This window comes from Xenopus tropicalis, chromosome 6 (genome assembly GCF_000004195.4).
Source record: "Xenopus tropicalis strain Nigerian chromosome 6, UCB_Xtro_10.0, whole genome shotgun sequence".
Lineage (NCBI taxonomy): Eukaryota > Metazoa > Chordata > Amphibia > Anura > Pipidae > Xenopus > Xenopus tropicalis.
The window spans coordinates 97,412,678-97,432,447 of record NC_030682.2 but is presented as its reverse complement, the minus strand read 5'-3'; the positions used below and the strand labels follow the sequence as shown (position 1 = coordinate 97,432,447).

The 19,770-nt window shown below is 39.1% G+C and overlaps 1 protein-coding gene across 6 annotated transcripts in view; it reads left to right on the top strand.

Annotated features, from left to right (window-relative positions):
* Positions 1-19,770, top strand: part of nfatc1 (nuclear factor of activated T cells 1) — a 124,778-nt gene that overhangs the window by 84,959 nt on the left and 20,049 nt on the right. For 4 of the 6 annotated variants that reach the window (XM_031903466.1, XM_012964927.3, XM_012964926.3 and 1 more), the window contains 1 exon segment: positions 5,866-6,555. In XM_031903466.1, coding sequence (XP_031759326.1) covers positions 5,866-6,555 — 690 coding nt within the window. 6 annotated transcript variants of the gene reach the window in all.

Sequence of the window (19,770 nt, the reverse complement as noted above, 5' to 3'; positions counted from 1 at the left end):
ATACATATTATTTGAATATATATATTTGAATTATCTATACAGACCCTTAACTATTTATCTTCCATTCAGATTTCCACTGTTGCCTGGTTGCTATTGTACTAAAGCCCTAGCAGTTAAAATTCCAAGCTTGAATTTAAATGATATTCTGTTTGCCTGGTTATCCTTTAGAAAACACTGTTTTTGCTGTGAGCCCTTCTTGGCTGCTTAGTCTAAGCAAAGGGACATTATTTCCATGGTTTATAGTTAAACTGCAGCGTTATGGGTAATGGCACACCAGGCAATTGTCTGAATACTTTGTCACAGAAAAAGGGAAGTGAACACTTCCCTCCATGGACAGTGGGGATTCTAACTAGCATAAATGCACAATAGTCACAGGAAAATCATAAAGATAGGCATTAGAGAAAAGCTTGGAACTTCTTTTGCAATTAAATATATCTGTAAGTGTATTTTGTTTACCTGGAGATTACTAAGGACCAATATCATCCTGTTATATTCTTAAAAAGCCAAGACTTGATAGACTGCAGTGCCTAAGTTTATTAGAGTGAGTGGATGTGGTAAAGCTTTGATGGTTCCTAATATGATTTAGCTAATTTATTAAATACGTGTGTGTCTTTGAGATCCTTTCCTTGGTTGAAATGCTATAACAGGGTAGCTAAATAATGAGTTTGCAGTGAAATAATGAATCCCTCTGTTCTTTACTTTAAAGGGGCAGTCGACACACATATACACTATTTTTAGCACAAGAAAAATATGTAGTACTTATGCTGAAAATATGTTCTGTGTATTGTTTTAATTTAAAAAATAGATATTTTGTGGTTATTCTTAATATAAAAAAGTAAAGGAACATATTTTGCATTTACACTTACTGTCTGACCATTTGTTATCTGAATTATTTTAAATAGAGATTACACTCTTTAGGGCTCTGGCACACGGGGAGATTAGTCGCCCGCGACAAAACTCCCTGTCCGGTGGGATGGCATACGCGGCGGCGCGATTTCAGTGAAATCGCGCCGCCGCGTTTGCCATCCCACCGGCAATTTACATTTTCGCCAGTGGGATGGCATTAGGAGATTTGTCACGGGCGACTAATCTCCCCGTGTGCCAGAGCCCTTATAAACAACCCTCCCTATTCACCCTTTTTTTGACTGTATTGTTTAACAAGCAGAAATATATTATACATGGGAATTATCTGTGCACTGCCAATCTAATAATCTAACTCATGAGAACTAAACAGGGAGTGGTTCAATTTCCCTGTTTCCCAAAAACTTAGATATACATAGTTAAAAAAAGGATTAAAAAGTATGTTCAGCACAAGGCCTAAATGCATTTTGAACAAAGGGGTGTACTGTCCTGTTTAATTTTTAAATTATATCAGCTATGTGAATTACATGTGCATAGACTTCTGACATATTTAAGGTCAGAAAACAGTAAGGTCCACGGCACATTGCAACAAATTATTTAGGAAACCTTTCATCCCAAGTGTGGATACTTTTTACATTTATTAGCAGCTTGGCTATTGGAAGTTTTGTTTGCCATTATTTATATTGACTTTTGACTTCTGATCAGCAGCTTTGCTGTGTACTACTAGCTGTGTGAATCCTTGCTCCCTGATGCATATGGCTGCAGAAAGGATTTGGGCAATTATTGTCTGCATTGGAACAAATCAGTTAAGGTGGCCACACATGTGGCGATTTGCGATCTTTCAATCCGCCACTGACGTTCAGGGCTGAAACGGCAGATAAGGAGGTAGGAACAATAGGATTTCCACCTCCTTCTGCCGATTCAGCCCTGAAGGCAGATTTTGCTTAGGCGCCTTCTATGGCACCCGATCAAAATCTTTTAACCCACTCGATCGGCGAGTCGACCGATATCAGTGGCCTCCTGCGATATCGGTCGACTCGCCGACTTGCCATACACACACCGAATATCGTACGAAACGAGGTTTCGTGCGATATTATCGGTGCGTGTATGGCCAGCTTTAGACTGGTCATCTAATTCATGATACATAAAGGGAGCCCATTCAGTTTCAGATCAGTAGATAAACCTAGCACAGGTGGGGGTTATTGGCCAGTCTGACATTCTGTGATAATATAGTCAAGCAGTGTCGGACTGGCCCACCAGGATACCAGGAGAACTCCACATGGGCCCAGGTGTCAGTGGGTCCTCATGCTCACCCAGCCATTTGCTTTGTACGCCTATACCATGGTAATTTCCCATTTATATATGAGAACAAAGAAAAGGAAGCACAGGTAATAATATGTACAGAGACGTGATTAAGAGAATAAAGAAGGCGGGTTAAGCGTGAAGGAAAAATTGTTTAAAGAGTGGGCCCACAGTCTAAGGTTTTCTTATGAGCCCCTTCCACCCCAGTCCAATACTGTAGTCAAGAAAAACATGTACAAGTAATTTTGGGTTTCCAGACATTTATTTTAATATGGTAGAGATGCACTATTGTTTCTATTTTTTAACTGTATAGTTTTTAATTTTGTGAAGGAGTACTGTAAATGCTGTTTAAATTACTCATTTTTTGTGTTGCTAACATGCTTCCTTTGTGCAAATTGCCAAAATAATTGGAGGCTGCTGCTTATAATTAGATCTTACATAAGTAATAAAATACATTATAAATCAATGCTCTTCCCCACAGTACATTAACAACAAAGCTATTCTTTACAAATAGGTCCCAGAAGAATATGCATTCAGGCAGAATAGTCTTAATTGATTTGTTATACAATAGAGAAGACAGCTATATGTGCATATCTTTAGTGCTGGACATTCAGACTGCTTCACCAGCTCTTCCCAGCCAGTGGTCTACAACCTGTTCCTTTTTTACTGCTCTGATAACGGAACTTTGCATGGCCATTAGAGTCTCAGATTAATCACACATATATAAATTGCATAGCAGCTGACACCAGGTCAATGAAATTCTCCTTTAAATGGTATATACTTTTTGAGACCTATGTAGAAAAAGTGCATAAACAATGTCTGGAAATAAACACTTTTTTGCACAGACATAAAGGATTCCACAGATTAAAAAAAACCCATAATATTCTGTGTGTTTGCCAGTCCTCACCCTCTCTCACACTGTAATACCTCCTGTATTTTGTGATAGATTCTGAGACTGAAGTCCCTTCTGCTTTCCAGAGAACCTGTGCAACACCCACTATAACAGTGTTTTTCAACCTTTTTTGGGCAAAGGCACACTTGTTTCATGAAAAAAATCACGAGGCACACCACCATTAGAAAATGTTAAAAAATTTAACTCTGTGCCCAGCAGCAGTGCCCCCCTAGTACATTGGTGCCCAGCAGCAGTGCCCCCTAGTACATTGGTGCCAAGAGCAGTGCCCCCCTAGTACATTGGTGCCCAGCAGCAGTGCCCCCCTAGTACATTGGTGCCAAGAGCAGTGCCCCCCTAGTACATTGGTGCCCTGCCTACGGCACACCAGGCAACATCTCGCGGCACACTAGTGTGCCGCGGAACAGTGGTTGAAAAACGCTGCACTATAAAATGCAGAGGGACTTCAAGTCCCAGAATCACTTTACAATAAAACAAGGGGTTGCATGAAACTGAGGTCTGGAAGGCTTGTCGCAGAGGACCTATCTAGTCGAGCATGAAACTGAGAGACAAGGGGATGTTGGGAATTTGTTTGTTGGAGTATGGCTTTCCTTTCAACTTGTGGAGTCAATTATGTTTCTGTAAAAAATATAAAATACATTTATTTCTGGAAGACCAGATAGTGTTTGTGCATCTTTTCTTTGTAAGCCCAACTAAACAAGCTCATGTCAAAAAGGAGGTATATTTTCCCTTCAAGCTCCCATCTCATGCAGAGTCCAGATTGGAACTTCTTTCAGTGCTTGTCCATTAAGCAGAGATATAATGGAGGATTTACCTGCAGCTAAAAAAAGTGCAATGAGTTCTGCAGGCATCTGCGGCACAGCACTGTAATACTACTATAGGTGCACAGTGCCACAAGATTTTGAGCTGTATTCAACACATGAGAAAAAATAAGATCCCGTGTATAATATTATAAAGTATGCTTGTAAGGATAGATATGTACTTAAAGGACAAGGAAAGTCAAGGGAACATATAGTCGTATAAAATAAGAATTGCATTGATACCTTCAGTAGTGCTGTCTAAACTCAGACATTTTTCTGCAGCAGTACCCTGAAAAAAAATGCTGACTTCTCCTTGCAGATCTCCCATAATCCAGCGGTCTCTGAGAAAGACTAAGACCATGCTCATGTGCATTAGAATCTATTAGCGTGGCGGAGCATGCACAGAAGAGCACCTGGAGATCTTGTTCATTAAAGTCGACATCACTGTTGACCTCCGGAATCCCCTCCCTGTGTAAAACAACAGCAAATAGCAATTTTCACTTATGGTTGCTATAGCAATGCGCTGATACAGAACTTTTCTGATCTCCAAGCTTTTTCTTTTCTCCAGTGCAGATAGGTGATAGTTCTGTCTTCTCCTGCTTCCCAGCTACCTGCACTACTGCGTGCACGTTATAATGCAGTAAGATGGATTATGTTCACTTTCCGCTCATGTGCAGAAATAGCGAAGCGGCCATCTTTACTACATAATGAAAGGCAATATGGCAGCCACAAGTTCAGCTGGGCAGTGATAAAGTATGTAGTATATTGTGAAAAAGGAGATCACATGGTGAATAGTTAAAAAAAGAAGGTTGCCTTGTCCTTTAAGCTATTTTTTTAAAATGAAAATATACATGTGGTGTCGAAGTGAGTCAATCTTTAAAAGTTATTGTGAATAAAGATATTGAAAAAACAGACGGAGTGTTTTGACAGCTATTGTCATCAGGTGGAAACAGCCATGATCCAAAATACTCACTTGAGCATTTCTGAGTGCAGGTCCACCTGTCATGCTCTGTGTGTTTTAGGCACAGCATTTCCCATAGATTAATACTGGATAAGCTGACAGATGGAGAGGAGCATTTGGACCACTACTGTTTTTTGCCTGATGACAGCAGCAGTACAAACATTCAATCTGATATTAGCCCTGTTCTTTGCAGTCCTTTCAGTCTTGGCCTATAGTCTTTTTTATAGGATTGCAGTGAAACAGTGCACAATTGTGATATCTGCTCTACATATAGGATGACACTATTTAAAAGGAAATAAGAAAGAGGCTCCTAAAATGGAAGATAAATTGTGTGTATCACTGGAAAGAGCTGCTGCAATGCCTTTAACACAAAAGCAAAATATTTTTGATGAAAAATGGTAAAAGTGAGCAGTTCTTCCAGATGTGAGGGCTGTATTAAACCCAGATTTCTCTAAGAACGCACATAGCCCTCAGTAGCTGTAACAAAGTAAAAGTAAACATATTCAATAATACAGGATGCTATCCTAATCATGCTGGATCTGGTGACATCATAAACCACAAGTCTGTTTACCCGTGCGTGTGTATATCTATCTTACATCAGCTGAATCTGTTTAGACTGCCTGTGACTCTGCTAAATGTGCAGACATTTATCAAATGGCCTATTGGTAGCAGAAGCACAGGCAAGGCTATATCCAAGTTAACATTTTTGCTTTGATTATAACAAATCCATGGAGCCCTTGGGTCCAAAGCTTCTTCAGCAACATGGCTATTTGCAGATAGATTTTTATAGCACATTAGTGCTGGAGGAGATTCCAAAGAAAATAGTTCCTTTGAATATTAGAACCAGCTGTGACTTTCTTCTGCTGATGACTCATACTCTTTTTTTTATTGGGTGGGAGAACGAGGCAAAAGACACACAGAGTCTTATTCAAGACGTTGTTTGTTTTGCAAGGGGTATCCTAGCCACAAGCCAACTTGATCTTACCAAAATGCAACTCATGTTTATTTAATTTTTTTTCTTTTTCTAACAGTTCCAATTATAAAAACAGAGCCCACTGATGATTATGAGTCAGCTCAAACCTGTGTCCCAATGAGCCAAGGATTAACCCAACTCTCAAAGCCATACTACAGCCAACAGATCATGATGCCCCCTGATCCTGGTTCGTGCCTTGTGTCTGGCTTCACTTCCTGTCAGCAAAGAAACACTGTGATGTCATCTTCTCCAATATCAAGCCCCAAGCTTCATGACCTGTCTGCATCTGCCTACAACAAATGTATCTCGAATCCAGGTCATACTCAGCTAGGACTACAGCAGACCACTGGCGGTGTCCCCACAATACAAGAAGTGCCACGATCAATAGTTGGGCACCCAAGTTCACCTGACCAGTCGTCCCCCATCATGCTGCAGCCGCAGGTGAGTCTCCATCAGAGCAGTAGCTGTCCCCTTGGTTTTCAACAAACAGTATATCCCAACAGTCCCTCTTCACCAGTTCCATCTATTACCCAAGAGCCATCATATTTGCAGCCCTGCAGTCCAACTCACTCAGCAGTAATCGGTCAGCCGCAGCACCAACATCAGAAGGTTCAGAGAAATGAATCTCCAAACAGTCAACCACTGTCACTGCCAGAGTTGCATGAGGACAGTAATCATAATTTGGCCCCTATTCCTGTAACGATCAAGCGTGAACCTGAGGAATTGGATCAGTTGTACTTGGACGATGGTAAGTGTTTCACAGATGTTGAGGCATTCGACTATATTGCTGTATCAGTAAGTTCTTTATTAACCAGATGCTTACAGGAGCACTCATAAATTAACAGCACTAAAAAAATGCTGCTGAAACATGTCCATTTTGAATTAATAAAAATAAGAAAAGGGAGTTGAAATAGTTCCTATTGTAGCATTTCTCATACTGTGTGTTTAAGGCATTAAGTGCCATTCATAACCACAGAGGTAGCTTAACCACCAACTGCTACACATAAGTAATTGCAACCATATGCTCTGAGCTCATGCAGGTGACCTGACAGAGTTTGAGTGAAACAGCATTACAAAATGTCTGCAGATGCATAGCTGTGAGGAAGAGGAATTCTTACAGCAGTGCTCCTGTATTTGGAGTTTACAATAAAAATAAAATTAAAAAAATATTTTTAGAGCTTTTTAGAGTAAAATATGTTGCAGTGATCTATCAGAAAATGGGGAGCTTGCGCTTCTGACTGCTGTAATCTAGTGGAGGCTGCTCATGAAAAAGCTCTGTATATCTACTGCAATAGAAAAATGGATGAGTGAGATGCCCCAGCTAATTGTGTGATAAAGCATGTTCTTCTGATTAACCATGTAGCACACTGGTCTTCCTTTTTCAGAGATATCATTGCTGAAAACAGAAACATTAATCTGTCATGCTGCAATGGGAAAGAGATAGACAGGTAGCAGGTTGAAACTTAGCTATTAAAGCAGGCCCTTTCCACTTAAATACCATTATTGTGGTTCCTAGCAGCATGTTCTTCTTAAACCAATCTGGGGGATTCTGTATAGTATAAATAACTATTACACCTTTTATTTCACAGGCTTAATGTGCTTAAACAGTGCAAAGCAACATCACAGAGTGAGTGGTACTAAAATCCTCATGAAAATTCTATTGCCCCTGTATGCTTAGGAGAGAAAATATGGTTAGTCCATGCCTTCAAATGGTGCATGTACAAGGTTATGTGACATCAGGAAGTGGCGGGTTTCACACTCTGCTCTCCTGCCTCCCAATGCAGTGCATTTTTGCCTGGCATATACTCAAATCTGATTTGGTCTAGCTGCTCAATCCCAAAGCTGTCCATTCAGTTCTATAGTTGGGCATGATCTACAGGCATTGGGTCCATACCCAGAAATACAAGGGAATCTTTCATGATAAGAGAAAACCCTTTTGTTCATGTACAGAGACAGGCCATAAACCTTCCTAGCCTTACCTTACAAGACAAAATTTAAGTCAACTCATTCATGAAGCTGGGTATTTGATATAGAAGAGAACATATGCTTTATAAAAAGTGATCATGCTTATTAAAACATTGATGGAACATCTTCAGAACATGTATTGTTGAAAACTATCCATCCTATCCATTTTTCAGAGCAATCAGGCCAGCAACGGTCACTGTTTTATTAGTGTTTTGGATTAGGCTACCTTCTGAAAGAAGCTTTGGCTCCTTTGATTAATTAACCACAGATATGCGGTGTCAGGACCACTTTTTATATTTGCAGTGTCTACCTGTTGCCAGGGTCTTGACTTTTTTTCTTGATGTGGTCTCCTCTATTTTTTAGAAGCACCACTAGAGCAGGGACATATGTGACAATAATAATGGAGATAAATATCTCTGCAGAATAATATGTTTAATATATTTTACTGATAAATACAATAAACCTAAAGCTTATTATAAATTAAAATTTCTTTCCTTTTAAAGGGCTACTAAAGTCCTACCTAGTCCTAAAGGATTAGGAAACTACTCAACTTCTTTTTATAAGCCAGAAGGAAAAGAAGCCCTTTAATTCAAGATCGCTAATCATTCCTTGTAAGCACCTATATCAGAACTCAAAGAGCATTTATAAAACATCACCTTGCACATCTGGCTTGCTCCTTATTCCTAAGAGAAGCTCCTTGCTGACCAGTAATGCACACAGAATCCTATTATTACCATCTGTCATTGGTGTTGTCAATTGCTAACTCTTCTTTAAGTTTAATATCAGACTGCCTGTTTTTGCTGCTGCTCATCGGGAGTAATGTCCCTGCCTGCCTGTTACTGCCTTCAGTATTAATCTGAGAAATGCTATGTCTGGAGCTTACTATGTCTTGACTGATAGACCTCTGCTCAAAAACGGCTATGTAATGTCTTCCTCTCACCAATATGTGTACTTCATTGGACATTAGTCTGACATTAGCCAAAATCAGTCTTGCATGGTCAGTTAGCAGTAAATGAAAATGTATGCTGTAACTTGCACAGAAACTAGTGTAGTCTGCAGCAGGACGGTGAAGGAGACATGAGGCTTTAATGACTAGTTTTGAAGAGTTTAGGTGCAAATCCAGAGTACCATAGGTCAGCATTTAGCGCACTGTTTACTGTCTGAGTCTGGTTGTAGAGACTAGAGACAAAGCATTGTGCTTGCTTGATATGTTTTAACCCTTTAAAGGAACAGTAACACCAAAAAATGAAAGTGTATAAAAGTAACTAAATATAATGTGCTGCTGCCCTGCACTGGTAAAAGTTGTGTGTTTACTTCAGAAAGTCTACTATAATTTATATAAATAAGCTGCTATGTAGCCATAGAGGCAGCCATTCAAAGGAGAAAAGGCACAGGCACATAGCAGATAACAGATAAAACACTATTGTATTCTACAGAACTTATCTGTTATCTGCTATGTAACCTGTGCCTTTTCTCCTTTTTTCCAGCTTGAATGGCTGCCCCCGTGGCTACACAGCAGCTTATTATATAAATTACAGTAGTGTTACTGTAGCAAACACACCAGTTTTACCAGTGCAGGGCAACAGTGCATTATATTTTTATTACTTTAAAGCTCTTTCATTTTTTGGTGTTACTGTTCCTTTAAGGCGTTATTCCCAGTGTTCTCTGATTATTTGCATTACTGCATTTTGTATTTGGTTTCTAACTAGTATAATAGCTAACTCCTTATTTTTGACAAACTTTATGAAAAAGTTTTAAGGTTCTAGCCTTAAATAACCAGTAGAATTGTTAAAGGAACATCTGTTGGCAATTGTTTTTGAGGATAAAAAAAGAAGCATAATAGTGTTCATATTGTGTCTTTTCTGTGAAATTTCAGACATAAGCAGCCTGGTTCAGGCTAATTTAGGATTAAAAAAAGAAGCTTGGTGCTGTAAGTAACAAGGGGTGCTTTTTACTATGCAGACAATAACACATTTCCTTATTACTGCAGCTGTTAAGTTCAATAAAAAAAGTCAGACTGTTTAAATCTTTTCTTCAGCTTGGAATATGATTCAGCAGCTCGAACTAATGAATTTTACTAATATATAACAGACTGAAGTCACTGTTTTTAGAAACTCACTTAATGCAGCTGAAATGGAAACAACAGAACCAAAAAGCAAGCTCCACAAGGGAAGTTGTTGATTATCTGTTACTGTGACTATTTCTATATTTACTGCATGCTTTTTAATTGGTTAATTTTGTTAGCCTGTGTCACTTTCGTGGAGTGGCTTGTCCAATATAATAATAATCACAGTAAAGGTTTTGCCACAACTCTTCAGCCTTCAAGCTACTTGAGAATTCCGATTATTTCCATGATTTTGTACCAGTCGCGAGTTACCAACTTGCTTGGAAATAATCAGAATTTTCAAGTGGCTTGAATGCTGAAGACACAATCCCCATTGACTTCTGTGGCATCTTGGGAGGTTTTAGGCTGCAAGATTTTGGACCTTTTTTTCTAATAATAATAATTTGCACGTTATCAATTTTAATGTTGATTTTTGATATGTCCCATGGTGTATTGACCAGTAAATGTATAAGGAAGTGGCAGTTACAATGGGAAACTCTGGTGTATCCCATTGGCAGTGATCACCTTACTGTAGTGAATAGGAATTACCTAGTGGCCAATCTAACCATAGTTTGGAGATTATGTTTCCCATGTCAGCCATAGCTCTGTGTCTTATGTGTTTGTATTTTATAGATAGTTTGTTAGTATTACATACTTTCCCTTGGGCACATCGCCACTGTTTTCTAAGTCAATCCTAAGTAGGGGCTTTGGTTCAAGGCACATATTCTTCACTGGTCAAGCATCCAAATGTAGCTGAGTTGGATAAGGATTAGGGACAAAAATCTTCTGTCCTAGACACACAGACTGCATCCTTTTAATGGTGAACAACCATTTGTCTGACATTGTCCCCAAAGCCCTCATCACAAACAAAATCCATTATTTGCTGGACCCATAGTTTTTACCAGATGGAATCTATATTTTTTTTTTTTTTTTTTTGCTGCCTTCTCCAATGACCTCTAAAACAGTCTAGCTTTGGTAATTAAAGACAGTTTTTAAGGTTCATTTTAGTTTAGCCATCTGCCATTAATTGTTTGCCTTTATCCACAATGGCAGTAACAAGTTTGATTCTGAGCAACCAATTTATGTAAAGTGAACATATTTAATGTTACATTATTCACATTTTGCACACAAAATATGCTTAGCAGTTGCACATATTGTTTATGAACTAGTTCCTATAATTCTGTATTATTGTATTCTCCTCACATTTTTTAATGTTTGCTTTTAACTTCTCTGGGATTTTGTAAGCAACATGTTGCCAAGACTTTATTCCAGACTCCAGTGAGCTCAGCTGAATGGGAAATCCTTTCTTTGCCGTCTGTTGCTTTGCTTTATATAATGATCCTATGAAAGTAACAGGTTATGCTGTTGGAAGTTTTTTGTTGTCCCATACAACTTATATTGTTTAAAGGTACAACTCAAGTTTAATGCTTAGAATAGCAACTTCTGTCCTGTCAACCTCTTTACTATAAAATAGGGACTGATGGTAACCTGAGCCTTAACGAATCTGACTTCTGTAAGTTACTTTTTTTCACAAAGGGCTGGCGTACCACACTGCCAGTTACCATGGCCAACAGCCTTATGCCACTTAAAACAGAGTCATTCATTCAGCCAAAACTTGTCCTTCTAGTTTCTAGTGGCACAGCTATCTCCATCATTTAACCAGTGACTGACACTGGAAATAACCATTAGTTCTCTCTTTCACCATGTCTGCCTGTGTTCATTACAACTCTGCATTCGACAGTTATCTAGATATACAATTGTTACAAATATCTTTTAAAATATTTATTGTGTTTTATGGAACTGCTTTTTTCTTTAATAAATTAAGTATACTATATTTTGTGGAGAAAGCATGCACTTTTGTTTTGAGGTATCACAATCACTCAGCTTAGCTCGAGGTTGACACAGTTATGATTTTGAAAAACCCATGTGAGGGTCTGGTTTCCAGTAGTCACTATGTCATTAAAACAACATTCAGGTAGTTTGAAAAGTTCAGAAGTATCGTCTCCCCTACAGTCTGGATACTGAACCTTCCACTTCCTCCCCATTCCAAGTAGCAGCTTTTGGAGAGAAAAAATAAGGTTTCCTCATGGAAAATATTACTAAGCTGGCCCCATGCCTAAACCAGTCCCCTCTGCATTTCTAATGATGATTGAAAGAGTACATGCTGTGATAAAACATGCTGAGTTGTTAACATTTGAGATGCAGTTTTAGATTTGATGGGGAGAGAAAACTCAAATAAATAAATGGTTACGATAATTCATTTGGGTCAGATCTTAACTGCAGTAACTGTTTACCCCTGTCAGGCAAGGAGCATTACACAGACGACCAAGCTATCATGATTGCCTTTCCCCATTTAACATGTGCCCATTCTGTTTAACATCTCTCCAGGGTCTTCCAGAAGTTGGCCTTCATGCCTTAAATGAAAAGGGCAGGTGGCTGTGTGTGCTTATTCATATGCAAGCTGATAACTTATTTGAAATCATGTGGTGAACTTCAACTTATGCTTAACTTTTTGGGGTTTTTTTGTGGTATACAGTGGTTTTTCAATTAAGTGAAAACTTAAACTTCATGTGGTGTTCAAACACATGTGCTTTTCCTCCAAACAGAACATATTGGTAGCTTTGAACCTGCATTTACAGAAATAAATATGTGTCTACCCATGAATTCTCTCTGTTGCACGGTGTAAGTAATAGGCCAGCAATTGCATAAACCCCCCTCCCCCAAACAGTACAGTAGATTATTGTTCTGTGAACAACACCATAAACATAAATTCTGGCAAAAGCCTAAATCCTCCCACTTTCTATGGTCTGTACACATATTTGTAACAATTCAACTAAAACTAAATCTTGCTTATTCGGCACATCTAATAGCTTGGGCACAATGATTTATGACAGGTATTTTTTTTTCTTTTTGCAGAGCAAAATATAAACATGGTCTGCTTAAATCTGCTATACTAATACATATCCACTTGCACCTGTACTGACCATTCTAAATAGTATAGTTGTATGGCACCTAAGTATCTTACTGACAGGGAAGACAGAGCCATCTAAGTTAATAAAGTCTCAACTGGACCCCTCTCGCATGCTTTGCCCAGCATTCACTTACCATCTGCAGTAAGGCATCTCTAATATTAGTATTCTTTCTTTGTGTCTTTTAACCTATTAGTGTCACTGCTTGGCACTAACCACAAGCTGATCAGTGGCTTTTTATGGCAACCAGAGGTCGCTTTCCATGTGTCCAAAACTGCCCCAGCGTCTCTATTTGTTTCTTAGAAAACCGATATGGAGTACCAAGATTCGGCCCGATAATTTACACTTACTTCATACCATCCAAGTGCAAAGCTGATCATACATAGGTCAATAACAGTTAATAACAGTGGACCTGTCACCCAGACATAAAAAGCTGTATATTAAATGCCCTTTTCAAATTAAACATGTAACCCAATGTCATTTTTTGTCTTTTGAAAATTCACTTATGTTGTTTTGTTGGGCAGCCTTACTATAAGGGGCTTCTGTAACACAAATATATGAGACATTAAGCCTAATTTATGAAGTGCAAATCTCAAAACAGAGGAAAATTAACCTCCAAAGCAGTGTTTTCTGTTTAGAATCATTGTGGCCACCTGTGTTATAGCATCTGCTGCAGTTCACACTTGCAGCATATCATGCCATGCCTGAAGCAGGGTCCTGAATAGTCTGAATGCTTCCATTTTATAATCTACTTAGTTAGCCAATAAAAGGTATCACCTGCTGTATATTTTCTAGCTTTGATTTATGGCACAACATTCTGTTACTATGTTTTTCTGAACACACAATGTATTATTTTCCTAGGTAAACAAAATGTTGTCTAGGAAATTCCCCTAAAGTGAAAGAGCGCAAAATGTGTTTGGCGACCGGCATGTATATGAAATCATCTGGCCCTAAAAAGGGTTAAAGGGAATCATGCATTTTACACTGACCCCCAACCCCCCATGACTGCTGTGAATGTTGTAAAAGTGAACATCAGCCCAGGACCAGGATACGTTTAATGTTCTGAAAAATTTGTTACTATTATGCTTTTACCATGGGATTTTCTCTAATCTGTCTCTGATAGTAAACACAATAGAAGCAGTGCACTGAGACTTTGTCATGTTATCCCTGAGTGCACTTTGAGTTATCATTCTCATGTCTCTATCGCAGTGGTCTTTTTCTTTGTAGGCAGACATCAGGGGGCCACTTCTGAAAAAAAAGACCTGATGTTATGCCTGTGTTATCAGCTCCCCTTTTAACTGCCTTGTTCTCCTTTCCCAAACTCATTTGTACTTTTCCAACTCATTTGTGAAAGTCATTACCCCAGGACGCTCCTCTATCAGGCTCATGCAGCTGCTGTTTTTTTAGATATGGCAGGAAGTAGGCACCGGAAAGCAGGGAGAGAAGAGGAAAAAAAAGGGATAGAAATTCCTCTTGATTTACCAAGGTTCTGGCACCAATCAAAGCCATTTGCAAAAAAAAGAAAAAAAAAGTTGTAGACATCACTGTCTGGACTGTTGATGTCAGGATGGAGCATTAAGCCATCACCTTCTGTTGGGTACTCTGGAGTTATATGATACGTCTCCTGTAAATCTTAAATACTTGGCTCAGTGAAAAGTTCCACTTTATTTGCAGTATTGAGGTGGAACTGACACGTGTGCACTGAGGAGACTTCTGCTTGCTCAGCCTTTTACCCTTATGAGAAACACCCCACCCCCCTTCAAATAATAGCATGGTATATTCCAATTGCACACAGAATGCTTCAAACTCTTACTGGCTAGGATACAAATCTGACTTCTATTGCTATCTAGCATGCAGTATTTAACATGCTGGGGCTTTATAACTACGATCCAGTAATAATAATGATGATAATAATAATATATAATATATTTAATACAAGACCAGACCCAGATTGCCAGAAACCTTGCCCTTGATAAGTACAATAAAAGCACACCCAAAGGCCATTTCACTAAAAGCAGTCTAGTTAACATCTGCAAATGTTTATGGGGGAGAAATTACATTTTAAGATGTTTTCGTTTTAATTACAGTCTCCAGATGAGCTCTGTCAGAGCGGGTGACTGTATCCCATAGTGACAGATGTCAATATCCAGCATTCCCTGTAGCCGGCCAGGATGGGGAAGCCGTGCTGTTTGCTTGTCTTGGCACATCTTGTGCATTTCACAATGTCAGGCTCTGAGCAGCCTTCGTATAACATCTTTCTCTTTCTTTCTCTTACTCTTTTTAATTTAGCGGGCCCTATTGCCTGGAAGCTGTATACTACTAGATATCACTTCCAAATGTAAAGGTTTTAACCAAATTAATCTTTGCTAATAATCTTATGATCTTCTATTGCATGAGTCTTAAATTGTGGTGGTTCTCCAGCAATCCCCTAATTCCCAGAATAAAGAAAGTTATTTCCATCTAGCTGATGACAGAAACATAGGTGCATTAAATAATGTGGCAGATGCTAAAGCTTATTCTTTTCAATGGGGAGCCCATCAGCTTGCATGTTAAACAGATATTTTATGACTGGGAGATCTTCATTCTTAGCTTAGCTCCCTAACTGCCTATTTCTTAGCATACTAAAAAACACTGAGGGGCAGATTAATCAAATATCAAACTTAGCAGTTCAATATTTCCAACATTTTATCCCCTAAAAGCATAATGAATTGAATAATGTATTAAAAAGCTTGAGCAGTTAAACACTATTCTCCTCTGTGGGTTGCTGGAGCTCAGCAGCAGCATTGAGCTTTAACACCCCCCTGAATTGTTCACTCTTGCAAATAGCAGGGAGTAAGGATTCTGTTTTATATGTGCTATAACAAATTCTTAAATTGCAGGATAGTAAATCATTAAATACAAAATGCCAAAAAGATTTTTTTTTACCACACAGTAAAAAATAAATCTGACCCCTTAGTGTCCTTTATTAAACATGCTCAAATTAGGTTTCTTTAAGAACAGGTATAGGACCCGTTATCCAGAATGCTTTGGACCAAGGGTATTCTGCCAACCTACATGGCCGCCCTCACCGTGAGCACCCTCCCAGTGCGGGTAACCCAATGCTGGTGGGGTAGTTTCTTTTTTTTTTTTAAATATTGTTTTCCCAACCAGAATGCAGGCTCTATTAGCCTGCACCTCTGGTGGGGGAACAAGCTCTAAACTCACGTTTTGATAAATCTGGCCCTAAGTGTATCACAGTAAGGTACTCCAACTGGTGAGCAAATAAATATTGTATGGACAAGATCACAAGGTTTACAAGTCTGTATAGCCCTCTGACGTGCCATACATCCCTAAATTGTTGGCCAACATAATAAAAATCATCCAAACTGGCCATCTTACCTTGCTTGCACATACATTGCTGTAGAATTTTCCTAGTTGGTCAAAAAAAATAAAAGCTTATGCTTAGTGACTGGAAATGATTTTAATGGCTGACAGGAATAAGAACAAAAGCTAACCAAAACACAATGAGATACCAGCTTTAAATGAGGTTTAACATTTTAACTAAATAAGAACAAAAAAGTAGCCAGGTGACACATTTTAATTCTTGCTAGTTCTAAACATACCCATGTCTTTTATTCCTTAGCATGTGGATCAAGTAAAACATTATTTATTAACAAAAAAGATCTCAGATAACGACAGGTAAGGTCACAGCTAGCATACATTGCTAAAAACAAATTGTTGTCGTCAGGTCTCTGGATACCACACCTTTATATCAGCATTAATAGGTTGCCATATGTTGTTAGGGAAACCCCTAGCTGTGTTCCAGGCATCACTGAGTCACTTGGGTATTGGTAAATAATGAGTTGAAGCATATGTTTTGGTGGTTAGTCTTCTAATCCTCACTTACAGCCTCATCACCATGATGACGTGACAATAGATAATCTTTTTTTAAAATGAATAATGTGTATTATATTTTATATATGGGGTAGTATATGCAATAGGTTTATTTGTAATTTTGTTTATTGCTCTGCTCTGCTTGCAACGCCTATTAGTCTTTAGTTGATTATTTGTGTACTGGTTGGAATTGTTTAGGGCAGTGCTGTCCAACTGGCGCCCCACCTGTCTGGCTGCTTTGATGGCTTAACTTTGTGTTAGCTTTAAAAGGTATCAGTACTAAGATTAACTGGCCCCCTGCATGGTTATCACCTGAGATTCAGGCTGTAATCTCTCTGTATTGTTTAAAAATGTAATCTCCTGTGGTGTTCACACCTTTTAATCTCTGAATTGTTCACCCCCTGCAGAGCTCACACCTCATGCTCAGGCTATAATCACCCACATTGTTCACCTCTTCACACCTCAGACATTGTATGTATTGCCTGGCCTATGCTGCCTGTGTATAGGCAGCATAGGGTAGGCAGAGTATGGCACATAGGCAGCATAGGGAAGGGAGGGTATGGCACACACAGGCAGCATAGGACAGGCTGTGTGTGCCATACTCTGCCTGCCCTATGCTGCCTGTGGGAGGTGAACCTGGCAGGGGTTTGTTCTGGGAGTTTGTTAGCAGTTGGAAATAGCAGTTAAATGATCCCTAAGGTGTGTAATTATATGCTGGGGGTTGCTGTGCTATCCACAGGAGAAGAGGAGGCATATGGATTTAAGGGTGTGTCTTAATATGACAAATTATAATTCTTTAACATATGAATGATGGTTGATATCCCTGCAGCGACCATTGTGATAAAATGGGTGTGGTTTGAAGTGGGTGTGGTTTAAAATGGGGGAGTGGCCAAAACTGGCTTCCATTAGCGGCCCTCCACCATGTATGCAAGAGAAATTCCGGCCCTTGGCACCGCAGAAGTTGGACAGCACTGGTTTAGAGTAATGGCAGAAGGAGTGCTTTTGGTTACTTTGTGCAGCCCAAACATGGCAAAACAACAAATACTTCCAATCTATCTTCAAAAATTGAATATTCACAGGTAGTTCTACATTACCTTAAAGTCCAGCTACTACTGTCTACTGCATCAGTGGTTTATTGATCTCTATGAACTTGAATATTGGCAGATAGGTAAAAACATAACTTTTTTGATGAATATAGATTTGGCTGTGACTAGGGATGCTTCGAATCCACTATTTTCGGATTCAGCCGAATCCTTTGTAAAAGATTTGGGGCAAATACAGAACTGCATTTGCATATGCAAATGAGTATAAGAAAGGGTTAAAGAGAACTGCTGTGTTCAGTGCGGGGTGAAGAATTTCCTACTTCTATGGTTATGTGACAAAAAGTCACTTGATTTTAAGGATTCGGATTCGGTTTGGCCAGAGGCATGAATCAGAATCCTGCTGAAAAAGGCTGAATCTTCGCGGAATCCTAAACCGAATCCTGGATTTGGTGCATCCCTAGCTGTGACACTCGCTTGTTGGTGAAAGATTATTTAAAAGCCTATTGTTTGAACATTTCTTGAGAAAGAAAGTAATAAAGATAAAACATAGCCAGGTATTTTTATAAAGCATGCAAAAAAGCTATCAGGCAAGCTAAAATAGAGATGGAAAGGGATACTGCAGCTAGGAGTAAAAAGAATCCAAAATTATTTTTTAATTATGTGAATAGTAAAAAAATGAAGCAAGAAGGGGTGGGAACCTTATTATCACAGGGGGGGGGGTAAGTTGGTTGATGAGAAACGGGGAAAAAGCAGAAATTTTGAACTCTTATTTTTCATCTGTCTATACATCTGAGGAGCCAGATAATGAAGGCTTCCCTTTTAATTTACCCAGTGCTAGTAATTTAGCTACTGACGCATGGGTCACTCGGGAGGAAATTCAAAAGAGACTTGAACATGTAAAGGTAAACAAAGGTCCAGGGCCGGATGGGATTCATCCCAGGGTATTAAATGAGCTGAGCGCTGTGATTGCCAAGCCTCTTCACATAATTTTTCAGGATCCCGTTCTCAGCCTGAAAACTATAGGCCTGTTAGTCCAACATCAGTAGTAGGAAAACTTTTGGAAGGGGTAATAAGGGATAGGGTACTTAAATACATTGCAGTTCACAATACTATAAGTTTGTGCCAGCATGGTTTTATGCGTAAAAGTTCTTGCCAGACTAATTTAGTCGCCTTTTATGAGGAGGTGAGCAGTAACCTCTATGCTGGAATGGCAGTTGATGTCATCTACTTGGACTTTGCTAAAGCGTTTGATACAGTACCTCACAGAAGGTTAATGATCAAATTGAGGAGTATTGGCCTAGAACATAATATTTGTAATTGGATAGAGAACTGGCTGAAGGATAGATTACAAAGAGTGGTGGTAAATGGAACATTTTCTAATTAGACCAGTGTGGTTAGTGGAGTACCGCAGGGGTCAGTCCTTGGTCCTTTGCTTTTTAACTTGTTTATTAATGACCTGGAGGTGGGCATAGACAGTACTGTTTCTATTTTTGCTGATGACACTAAATTGTGCAAAACTATAAGTTCCATGCAGGATGCTGCCGCTTTGCAGAGCGATTTGACAAAATTGGAAAACTGGGCAGCAAACTGGAAAATGAGGTTCAATGTTGATAAGTGCAATGTTATGCGCTTTGGTAGAAATAATATAAACGCGAACTATCTACTGAATGGTAGTGTGTTGGGGGTATCCTTAATGGAGAAGGATCTAGGGGTTTTTGTAGATAACAAGTTGTCTAATTCCAGGCAGTGTCATTCTGTGGCTACTAAAGCAAATAAAGTGCTGTCTTGTATAAAAAAGGGCATTGACTCAAGGGATGAGAACATAATTTTGCCCCTTTATAGGTCCCTGGTAAGGCCTCACCTTGAGTATGCAGTGCAGTTTTGGGCTCCAGTCCTTAAGAAGGATATTAATGAGCTGGAGAGAGTGCAGAGACGTGCAACTAAACTGGTAAAGGGGATGGAAGATTTAAACTATGAGCTTAGACTGTCGAGGTTGGGGTTGTTTTCTC